Source organism: Triticum aestivum, chromosome 7A, assembly GCF_018294505.1.
Source record: "Triticum aestivum cultivar Chinese Spring chromosome 7A, IWGSC CS RefSeq v2.1, whole genome shotgun sequence".
Classification (NCBI taxonomy): Eukaryota; Viridiplantae; Streptophyta; class Magnoliopsida; order Poales; family Poaceae; genus Triticum; species Triticum aestivum.
This window is the reverse complement of record NC_057812.1, coordinates 454,368,500-454,380,459: the sequence shown is the minus strand read 5'-3', so window position 1 is coordinate 454,380,459 and position 11,960 is coordinate 454,368,500. Positions and strand designations below refer to the sequence as shown.

The 11,960-nt window shown below is 44.9% G+C and overlaps 1 protein-coding gene across 1 annotated transcript; it reads right to left on the bottom strand.

The window, feature by feature from the left end:
• Nucleotides 1–9,310: 9,310 nt before the first annotated feature.
• On the bottom strand, nt 9,311–11,753 carry LOC123147519 (uncharacterized). The gene is made up of 6 exons (XM_044566795.1): nt 11,237–11,753; nt 11,001–11,103; nt 10,300–10,355; nt 10,050–10,214; nt 9,754–9,867; nt 9,311–9,604 (listed from the first exon to the last, which is right to left on the bottom strand). The coding sequence occupies exons 1-6, from the start codon at nt 11,600–11,602 to the stop codon at nt 9,503–9,505; spliced, it is 906 nt and encodes a 301-aa protein (XP_044422730.1). The 5' UTR covers nt 11,603–11,753; the 3' UTR covers nt 9,311–9,502.
• Between the last annotated feature and the right edge of the window lie 207 nt (nt 11,754–11,960).

Below are 11,960 nucleotides of genomic sequence, written 5' to 3'. Positions count from 1 at the left end.
TGTCCACAAATGTCCCTTTGGGCCAGGTAACACGGCGGAGCTTGCTCACCATAGCGTCATCGCACTCGGCGTGTTGACCATCGACCACCTTTGGCTTCACATTGAAGACCTTGAGCCACAGGCCAAAGTGTGGGGGAACGCGTAGGAATGGCTCACACACGACGATGAACGTCGAGATGTGAAGGAAGGAATTCGGGGCTAGATCATGGAAATCTAGCCCATAGTAAAACATGAGACCTCGGACGAAGGGATGGAGGGCAAACCCGAGTCCTCGGAGGAAGTGGGGGATAAACACCACCCTTTCGCTAGACTGTGGGGTAGGGATGACCTGCCCTGGGGTAGGAAGCTTGTGTGTGATCTCCGCCGTCAAGTACCCCGCTTCCCGTAGATCCTTGATGTCCTTCTCCGTTATGGAAGACGCCATCCACTTGCCCTGGGAACCGGATCCAGTCATGGCTGGAGAAGTGGGGGTGAAGGGAAAAGCTTGGGATTGGGGCGCTGGAGCTCGAGGAAGCAGGAAGGGAGGAAGGTGCAGGGAAGAGGGATATATCCTTATCCTTTTATAAAGGCAGTGAATGTCAAGTGCCTCCTCCCCGGCCTTAAAATTCGCCTGTTCCCAAGGGGTCGTGCGAGTGGCACGGTTGGATTTCCCAAGCCTATGTTGATGAGAATCCCGTAATAAGGGGACATGATCTCTGCTTTGACAAGACGTGTCAATGAATACCGTGTCTCGAAACATGAAACGGGAGGCTGGGAAACGGTTCGAAATAATAATAAGGCCGGAACACAATACCTCGCCGAAAGAGTTGTCAGAAGACATAACCTATTTTTGTTTAAAGTGTTTTGTCCTCGTGGGCCAGGGTTGTAACTATTGTACAGAGGCGGATATAGTTCTTTTGATCAACTACTTTGGAGAAGACCGGTGCTTAAGCTACTGATTGGCCCCGAGTGCTTAGGCTTGGTGTTTTGTCACATGGAGCATTGTTGCATGTATTCATCGACGCTTCCCATGTGAGGCAAAGAGCTTGTTCACACATGGGTGAAGTCACCCTAGAGTGTCCACACCATGCTGTTGTGGAGGACGCTGATGAGCTTTGTCTGCAGGACGGTGTTAACCCTGATCCATATGCGGTTGTGGTGATGGATGATGCCCTGGTGCAGCTCGAAGCCTTGCTCGCCCGGGTATGAACCACGAGTTGCAACAACAAATCTTGGGGCGTCTGCATCTGTCTTGTAGAAGTTAGCTACCTCCTAGATGCATCTGGACTGACAGTCTGAGAGCACGTTGAATCACAACAAGTTGTCGACACATGACAAGGTGTCTGCCGTGTCGTTCTTGATGCCTCACTTGTACTAGAAGGACAATTGGAGGCCACCAATTTTGACATGGCCTTGCGCTATAGGTCGCTGAAGAGGCATTGATCCCCAGCAAACACAAACTTTTGTGATTCGTGACAATCACGAAGGGGGCACAGTAGGTAAGCACGTCGCTTGTTCCACGACCATCATGACATCGAGAATTTTTTTTCATACGTCGATAGAATCTGGCTCCTCGCGCCTAATTTTTTTCTTAAGAAAGTGAATGGGCATCCACCTTGCAACAATGCAGACTGTCTGTCTCAATGGAGAATGGCTTGGTGAAGTCCGTTAAGGCGAGGACATGTGTGGTCCTCATGGTCAGTTTGAACAGATCGAACGCCACTTGTGCTTGTTGTGTCCACACAAAGCCTGTATTATTCAACAATTGGGCGAGTGGTTTGGCGAGGATGCCATACTTGGGCGCAAAGTTGCGGTAATAGTAGCTAATGCCCAGGAAACCACGCATCTCGGTGGCATTGGTGGAAGTCATCCATTGCCGCATGATTACCATCTTATCCTCATCCATGGCTACTCCATGTCGAGAGATGACATGCCCAAAGTAGTCGATGCGGTCTTGGGAGAAAGAGCATTTAGACAGTTTGGCATAGAGTTTGTGATGTCGGAGCAAGGCCGGTACATGACTAAAATGATCCTCATGTTCCTATAGCGAGACAGATTCACCAAGATGACATCCAAGAAGACAATGATGAACTTACGCACGTATTCAGCGAAGATTGAGTTCATGAAGTACCGAAACATCGTCGGCGCGATGGTTAAGCCGAAGGGCATGACATGGGATTGAATGTGGCCATGGTGCATTTTGAATGATGTCTTCTCCTCGTCGAACGGATTCATAAGAACTTGACGATAGCCGGCGAAGAGGTCCAGCTTGGAGAAGAATGCTGCCTCGACGATTTCATCGAGTAGCTCGTCGACGATGGGCAACGAGACCTTGTTCTTCACTATAATATCATTGAGCCAACGATAGTCGACACAAAATCGCCATGTATCATCTTTCTTCTTGACAAGGGGCACCGATGCAGCGTACGAGCTCATACTGTGTGAGCACCGACGTCGTGTACGGGCTCATACTGTGTGTGGTCACCTTTGACTTGAGCATGTCGTTCACAAGTTGTTCGATCTCTGAGTTGTGCTAGGCAAAGAATACGGATAATACAATTTTATTTTTTATTGGTCATTCTGCATCCAATTGTCTTTCCATTGTCATGGTTATTGGTTTCCTTGATAATTATCAGATCTAAAATGCTCTTTGGGTGTCTTTTCTTCAAAAGAAAATGTGTTGGTGGGATTGAAATGTCAGGTCATGTGAAGTCCTAAAAGCAATAAAGCACACACCAAAATATTACAAAAATCTGAAGAGGGAGAAAGTTCATGCAACTCATGGAAGATTTTTTTTCTGTAAGACATAATATCTTAATAGAATTCCTACGGAATTAGATTGTGTGAAAGTAATCCTTAAAAAAATTTGGTGGTTTCATTCCTTTGATCCAAAGGAGCTTTACAAAAAAATGACTATTGGTTGAGTCCTTAATTTTTTTTCGTGGTTTCATTAGACATACACTAAAATGTACTTATTTAAATGTGTTATTGTGTCACATATAGAACATATTAATAGACTAACTGCTAGTCAAATGGTTGTCTTAACCAATCAAAAAATGCCATAAAAAGAGAGGAAGTACTTCCATATAAGCTTTGGTTTTGGACATTAACATGTTATATAGAACACAATTTGGACTACTAATTTCTTCTACAAGATGGGAAAAAACTATAAGTTTCTGAAAATACCCTTTGAAAAAAAATTACGTACACAATTCTCAAGTATCAAATAAAAAACTCAAAGACATTGGCAGACGAAATTTTACATTTTGGAATCTATCCTTGCTCGGAACGACCACTTTTGTAGCACTATCCATGCAGTAGCACATTTTTCTTAGGGCATCTCTAGTAGATCCCATTAAAGCTATATTTGAGAGGAATTTTTTTTTCGCATACGAAACTAAGGCCTTATCTAGCGGATCCCCTGAACGCCTAACTCCTTAAAATATAAGTTAGCATCCTTTAGAGACCCCCCTGTAGCCTATATTTCCTCCAGAGGACAACTCTCAGAATAAGTAGGGAGACATTCTAAAAAAAAGTAGGGAGACGATTGTGCCTCCCGCACCCACTACTGCCCACCTTGCTGCCGGCCGCCCCAGCCGACCCCTCCGCTCATGGCGCCTCCCCTCAGCGCCACCTCCTTCCCCTCACCATCTCCAACGAGATTCCAGTGAAGTATTTTTTTCATCTTCCTTGTCGTTTACAACCACGGTGGCGCTCCTCCCTGTCGTCACCGACACAAGTGGAGCAACAACACGAGCGGACTAGCTCCTACAAAAGAGAAACATCACCTATGTCTTTTATGCACAGAGAAATATGATTGTTGTCACCGATTCCGATGATTTGTTGCATTTCAGACCACTACGAGAAGGAAGATGAGAAGAACCCATTCATAAGTGCCCAAAACGTGACTGTTGAAGGAAGAATTTTGCCTACCTTCTTGACTACTTCGCATGTGCATGTGCGTTCAGCAAGCCTTTATCAAATTACTTTTGTGGATCAACTATCCTAGGCCCTAGCTAGTTCATGTACATATTGGCTACATGAATGAAAGGAGGAAGAATGAGGAAGATGATGAGATGCAAAGAGGCTTCCATTTCCATGTGAGGTCAAGTTGATTTGAGGGATTAACTTTAGGGGATATGCTAAATGAAAAAAAGTTTAATCCCCTAACTTGTTAACGCTTTTTGGGATAAAAGATACGTTTTGCCATTATAGGATAGGAAATATGCTCTCAGTGTCATTTTTGCTCAAGACCGTGAAACATGACTAGCCAACTCATAGACATCCCTAGGTGCCCAAAATTTGGGGGAGAATCCTTTTCAGAAGGGCATCATTGTTAAAAACAGAAACAAAAAGCCTAACATTGCGATCCATACTCGGTAGCATGAGTGCATGACCATTACTCCATCATCTATGTTGACCTATCACTTGCTTGTGTTCTTATAACTAGAAAAGGGCCAGGGTTACATGGTGACCGTCACCCGCCATCCAAAGGCACGATGAGCAGCAGAACTCTGTCTGCTCGCCATCACGCAAGGGGCTTCAGGTATGGGTAATCCTTCCGCATCCTATCTTCCGAGAGAACATCATCCGCATCTTGAGGGGTCCACATGACTCGAACACCCTGAATCAGTGTGACCAATTAGCAAAGCAGCAAACTAAGATATAATATCAGATGAACACATCGATCAATTAGCTAATCTATTGAACAGAAAGGAAACGGCATGCATACCCGAAGTTCGCTTGCAGGCGTAGAGTTGAGCCTTGCCACTACTGCTTCCAGATCTGCAGGGCTTTTGATAGCCGCGGGGAGGTTTACTGTTCCGTTAGCAGCAACGAGAATGGTTACCTGGAGAGTTCAGAAATCATCAAAAAAATAGTACTCTCAGATCATCACAATAGTGTGACACATCCATGTTTCACCACCAGAAAAGAAAAAGGAAAGCTTCAGTTCATAAGAATCACGGAACCAACATGTGACAGAACATACTTTAAAACTAAATACAGGATAACAAAAAAGTGGAAGAATTTTCTAGGGAACATACCACTATGTACTCGTTTCTGCTGCCATCAGTTTTCATGGAGTAGGTTTTCTTTTGTTTGACCCCGTTCGAGTTTGAAAGTGTTTCTTCATCAAATTTATTCCTCTCTTCCGCAGAAATCCTGTCAAAATGCTCCTTCCAAGAACCCTCTATGTTTGTCGTGACAACCTAAAATAGATGGAATGGAAATTGCAGGATTCGGTGATTCACTCTGCAGTTTTACATGCATACCTAGTATAAATCGTCATCACAACAAGAAGCAGCCGCATGTATATAAAAGTGTCAACACCCAAAGGTTAAATAATACAGTGTATACTTTGTATCAACAAAGATTTTAAGAACTTGTATGTTTTCTTACTGATAAGCATGAAGAGATGCAGCAATGCTGGTGACGGCGTAAGGAATACATGGTCTCTGCAAAATGGTGAATCGTCAGAATAGACCAAACAAAGTAGCAGTATTAATGCTAATCTTCCGATATCTACAAGAGAAGGTACGTAAATAAGCTTAGTATTGATGGGCAACTTTGTAGCATTATGTTCTGATATCCGTTACTATGTCTTCAAGTGCTTGAACAACATTTGTGTTCACTAATCGGTATCTAGACACTCTATACCTCCTTTTTCTTAGAAAAGGGGGAGATCCCCAGCCTCTGCATCAAAAAGATGCATACGGCCAACTCTATACCTCCTATATCCCTTATTCTGAATATAAATAAGCTTAGTTTCAGTGAATGCTAACATTTGGCAAATTTTAAATGACATGTATCCATATATGCACAGAAAAATAGTGTTCATCTCGTCAAAGCAAATACATGTTTATCACCAACATATTTGCAATAAATTAAGTACACGTCCAGATTTCTTGTTTTTAATGATCCATTTAAATTCAGTTCCAATTTGCCACTGCACTTTATAACCAGAGACACCTGACTGGTTACGTTGCTAATTTTCCTATATGTATTTTTACATATACTATGATTGATTAGGCTAAGATTCTAATTTTGAGGAGAGAATAAAATTCAAATTTGAAGTAGTATTTCAAAAGCATAAACTAAACAAAGGATACACACGCAACTAGAACAGCGAACATGGAAGCCATTGAACAGGACGAACCTAGAGATAAATAGCATGGCCTGACTATTATTATAACAAACTGGAGACATGTCAACGAGGCACTGAAGCATAAAAACGCAATAATTCAGAATTGGCGGTCTTAATTACCGGTCAATATGAACTTATACCACCATCGGTTCGAACCCTCCACCTTCTCAGCAATGGAATTCAGATCCTTTTGGACTGATTTTACCATCGCCGTATCACGCAGCGCAACCTTAATCACGAGCAATTCCAATGAATTATACAATTACATTTATAGCGGTGAGTAATCAGTGATCAAGGAACTGAGGTCCTAAACTGAACTGTATTTGGATCACGAAATCAGGAGAGATCGAACCTGGAGCTTAACCACGGCGGTCTTCTCACCCAGCAGTTTCTGCAAGGCGACGAATAGGGCAACGGCGCCAGCGGACCCCAAGGCGAAGGTGCCCCAGAACCACTAGTCAGAGCTCCAGCCAAGCGGAGGAGCTGCCGCTGTGCCGACCAACTCGTGAGTCGCCTCGGCCCCCTCCTTCTTCTTCGGCTTAGAGGAGAAGGACGTGGATGACCAATCTATGGAGTCGGTAGTGGAGTCATCGCAGGACGAGGATGAGGACGAGGAAGAGGAGGACGACGACGAACTGGAGGAGTCGTCACACCCGCCGCCGGAGCCGCCGGACAGGGCCAGCGCGGCCTGCGGGGTCGCCGCCGCTGCCACGGCGACGAGCAGGGGGGAGAGACCGAGCGAACTGTTACGGGGCTCCGGGTATGAGATGGGGTCGTCATCCTTGCCGCGCGCGCCGATGGGAGCCAGGGGAGGCGTCGCCGCGGCGCGGGACCGGAGGAGCACGGACGGCGAGGGGGCGAAGCGGAGGAAGGGGTTGGACGGCGGTCCGCAGCGTGAGAGGGCTACCGGTGGATGCTGCACATGGGTGGCGATCGCCGCCATTGGGAGCGAAGGAGCCGAGGGTTTAGAGCGGAGGGCTTTGGAAGTCAACCGGAAAATATAATTTCCGCACAATAATAAGTAAATTGCAACTATAAGTACAACAGAAACAAAATTCACGCGGAGGCATAAAAGGAAGGAGAAATACTGTGCTTATAAACAAGATAATGGCAACTTAAGAAAAGACTTCAATGTATCACGTAAAGTCACCTAAAATGTTGCCAAAAGGGAGGGATATGTCTTTTTTTCCAAATAATAAGTGTCATGCGTGTTCCACATAGTAACACGGTCCTGACGTTTTTTACACTAAAGTTGCCATCCAAAAAAAACACAAAATAATTGAAACTTGCCATCAAACAGAAAGTAAGACGTGCTTCACAACTAAAGTTGTCATCCTCACACGTCAAAAAAAATTGCCATTCTCATATAACTAAACTTGTTATCAAAAAACGTCAGGGCGGAATTGCTTTGTGCCACACATGTGACACTTATTAGGGTCCCTTTTTTGGGGTAAGAGGGATGAAACATCTATCGTCCGTAAATGGAAAAAAAAAATTGCGTGCAAAAATCTAACGAGTGGTGTTTTGAAAACCAAATACAAAATCTAGTTCACCTGCCCTTGAATGCACTCTGCTTTCTCTATGCTATAAAATCCATTTATATCAGTTCTACAATCCGAAGATCAATCATTGTGATTTTTCATAGACTTTGGACACCTCCGTCTTCTTTGAGATTTTTTTTCTGTAACAACTTTGAACTTTCTCTCGAATTTGACAATGTAATACAAGGTCATAATTTTGGTCGAACTTGTGGCCATGCCTCGCATTGTTGCTCGAGCTTTTCTATTCGTCTTCTCTGTTCATGGTACATTGTGCCAGTCTCGCGTTGTTGGCTACAGACGTTGATCCTCACCGTTGACAGTGGGGGTGGGTCCAAATGGGATCTGGCACATGTGGTCGGTTGTCCTTTGTACATGGCGGTTCCGCCCTCGTGCTGTCCGTCTCAAGGTGTCTGCTTTCCGGTGACCTGGTGTCTTGGCGGTGGTTGTGTGTCTCTTCTGGAAGCCGGGGCGGCGGTGTTGGATGGTGAGGCTGCATGGTTGGCTCTGCGGCGAGCAGCGTTGCAGCGCCTATGTGGGTACCATGGGGAGGTTTACAGGTGATTTTGGTGTCTCCATGGGTTTGGTAGTGGCGGGTCACTGGGTTGGATCTGGAGGCCTTGCTTGTTGTCGAACTTTCCAGCAACCCCTCCTTTGCAGGTCGGGTTGCCAACCTTCGTTTTGCGGGTGGCACGTGTGAGGGTCTGACCGAAAGCCCCGCGCTCTGGTGCCGTCAAGGGGCTTCCCCCTCGAGGGCATTGTTGTGGTATATCCTCTGGGCCCCGGGGTGGAAACCCTTGTCCTTCCTCTCAGGCTCAACGGCGAAATCCTGGTATAGTTCGGTTGCAACTAGCAGAGACTTCAAGCATGCCTTGTCCCTGGCATGTAGCATCCGACTCTGGCTTGGGGTGGTTCCGATGATCTCTATATTATACACATGTCCACTATCTCCTAGTAGGAGCGGCCCTCCATGGCGAAGAGCGAGGGACAGCCACAACTCCATTCTTGTTTAGTAGTTTCAGATGTCTCTTCTTAGGGATGGTGTCTATTTATTTTCACACTCAGTGTTGAGTTGGTAGCACTTGTGCCATTCGCTCGAATGTGGCTTTATTTTTCTTTTGACCTTCGTATCTGTTCAGATTTTTGCCAATATATAAAGTTGTGTGAAAGCCTATTTCGAGAATGTTAGTCGGTTCTAGGTCATGTTGCGGCTAACTGACGTTTGGGTTCTCTTAGTGGAGGTTTCTCGCTTTTCGTGTCTTGTTCAGACTAAGTTATCTTGGGACGTCGTTTGTTTGGGTCGTATCATCTTTAGTGCCGAAGGGTTGCGCCATTTTCTCGCGATGGTCGTGTCGTCTTCGACGTTGTATACTCTTTCTTCTTAGTGAAATATACATGAAGCTCTCTCCTGCATGGTTTGAAAATAAAAGGATACAATTTTGGGGTTTAATTTGCCTTAACTGATGCACATACCAACTATTTAGTATTCTTGCCCTTTTTTAGCTTCGGGGGTTAATCTAATGCACATACCAATTAGTTAGTGGCTTCCAACTGACCAGCAATGAATTTAGAACATACTTTTCCCGTAGTTTTTGCAAAGCTGCTGCAAGTATGGTGGACCCTCTTCCATACTGAGATTTGGATACCATGATCAGTATGAAGAGTTCATCTATTGCTTCACAAACAAACGTAGAAATACAAGAGGTGATGTCACATGAATGGCATTTGCAGCCTAGACTCTAAATAATTCGTTTCGATGCACGGTAACTTCCAAAAATTACCATGCCATATTCTTCTACATTGTTACCCTAGCAAACGAAAACACCAAAACGACGCCGTCCTAGTAATCATTATGAGGCTTGAGATTAGGACAATCCGCTAGAAGCTTCTCTTCAGAAAGAATGCCATTCTCATCTTGAGGAGTCCATAAAACATGAACGCCCTAAAAAAGCAGGCACAGATAGGAATTTGTTATTATCAGCGATGTTGGAAAAAAAATGGCATGGATAACTTTGGCTTTCACTGATCTCAATTATACAACCAGCGGCACTTGTGTGAATTATGAAAAAAGATAAGAAACATTTCGCATACCTGAATTTCTCTTGCAGGTATAGAGTTGAGTTTTTCTACTACTGCTTCCAGATCTGCGGGTCTTGTGATTTTTGGGAACTTCAGTGCTCCCTTGGCAGCAACTAGGATGGTTACCTGAACGAATTGGAAATCATTTCAAGAAGTCATTATGCAAACATTAAACTTCACTTTTGTGACAAAAGAATACCAGATCATCAAAATAATTATGTTAACCAACATGTAGTTGGCGTCGAAAAGGAAGCATTGAAGGCCTTTTTTTTCTGGAAACAATTTACTGTGGATGAAGTTTAACGTACCACTATATATTCGTTTCTGGAGCCATCTAACTTTTTGGAGTACTCTTTCGTCTGCTTGATTCCTTCCAAGTTATAAAGTGTTTCTTCATCAAATTTGCTCCTCTCCTTGATAGAAAGTTTATCGAAATGTGCCTCCCAAGTATCCACTCCATTTTTCACATTAACCTAAAGCAAATCAAACAGCAAGATTACATTAGAGGAGAAGAACCATCTAGCCCTGCTGATGAGCTATATAGTACATGTTTCTTACTGATAAGCTTGAAAATACGCAGGAATCCCTGTGACGGCTCAAGGAACATATGGTCTGCATAATGAGTCAGGGGAACAGGATAAGCAGGTCAGTACAGATGAACAATTAATACCAGCCATAGATCTCTCTCTGCAAGATGTATTGACAGTAAAGATCTGATGCAAGGTAAACGGTTCGTATATCCGCAGTGTGCCTGTATCCGGAATAGTTGGTCACATTCAGTCATGCGAATAAGATGGACAGTTCTGGTACATACTAATATAAATATTTCATAAATCTTGTCTTGAACACCACTCATATATTCAGTACTATGCTCTTACATATTTGTCGAGCTGTCTGCAACATATGGCCTAGCTTCGAGCCATCTATCTATTTATTCAGAAACCACGACAGAAACAACATTCAATACAGAGTTGCCAATTGACTTAATACTCTGGAGTTATGACTCTATGTTGTCCAACCTAGCTTTCCACGTTTCTTCTATATATATGTTGAAATCACTGAACATTGTTTTCAACGAGAGGGTGAGCTTGACAGCAGAATCAAGGTAGTTTGAACAACAAAATACACGAGTTAACCAGTGCAGAACTTTAAAGTTAACGACAAACTGAAACTATTGCACACGCAGCCATGGAAGTCAATGCATAGGAATCACCTACACAAAAGTAGCCAGAGCCCCAAAAACTTAGGAATCACATTACCAGTCAACATGAATTTATACGAATGCTTGTTGGAAGCCTGTACTCTCTCCGCGATCTCGTTCAATTCCCTCTGAAACGGTTTGGCCCAGCCGAGCAAGGCAACCTGACATCATGAACAAAACTGAAATTGTCACGACCTCCATTGACTTGCATTGACTACCACTAGTGCCCAGTGGTAAATTAAATAAACTAAGAGAGGTAAACTGCTGCTCTGAACTGAAGAATATCGGGAGAACCTGGAGCTTAACCACGGTTGTCCTCTGGCGTTCGTACTCGTAGTAGTACCAAACGGCAGCGATCAGCAAAACGAGACCGACAAACACCACCCAGAATATCACATCCGAGTTGTCGTCGTCGTCGTCCTTGGCCGCGCGGCGACGCGACGGCCTGCCGATCGATATGTGGCTCGACGAGTCGTAGAACGAATACGAGTTGGAGGAGGACGAGTCGTCGGGTTCGGAAGAGGAGTAGGAGCGGCCGCCCATGACGCCGCCGGACGCGGCGAGGGCGGCCTGCGGGATGAGCGCCAGCGCGAAGACGGCGGCGAGTAGCAGGGCGAGGGCAAGCGGGACCCAGCGGCCGGTACAGCCGGCGGTCGCCATGGGAGGCGGAGTCGAGGGTTTAGCTAGCGAGCGAGAGGTTTGGAAGTTGATCGAATCGCTGCTGGTCGGTAATGTTGGGCCTAAATAGGACTCCTCGAACTCTGGTATATCTGAGTTTCCTGGAAGGCGCCTCGAACTCTCTCTCTGTACATCTGAATACCTATATATACTTATAAACCAGGTATGGCTTCTGGTCGTCCGTCGTGGAGGTTTTGCAAAAAAGTCCCCGCGTTTCTTCAAAATCAACCCGCAGTCCTATTATTACATTCGAGCCGAATCGGTGCGGGTGAGAAAAAAAACGACCCGAGACCCACGACCTTACTTTCCGTCTCCACCAACAGTGCGCCGCCGCCCCCTG

Excerpts from the sequence above, each read along its gene's own strand:
- LOC123147519 (XM_044566795.1), bottom strand. The coding sequence starts at position 11,602 with ATGGCGACCGCCGGCTGTACCGGCCGCTGGGTCCCGCTTGCCCTCGCC. Across the intron at positions 10,215-10,299 it reads GCGTATTTTCAAGCTTATCA|GTTAATGTGAAAAATGGAGT; the intron begins GTAAGAAACATG and ends GATTTGCTTTAG. Across the intron at positions 9,605-9,753 it reads TACCTGCAAGAGAAATTCAG|GGCGTTCATGTTTTATGGAC; the intron begins GTATGCGAAATG and ends CTGCTTTTTTAG.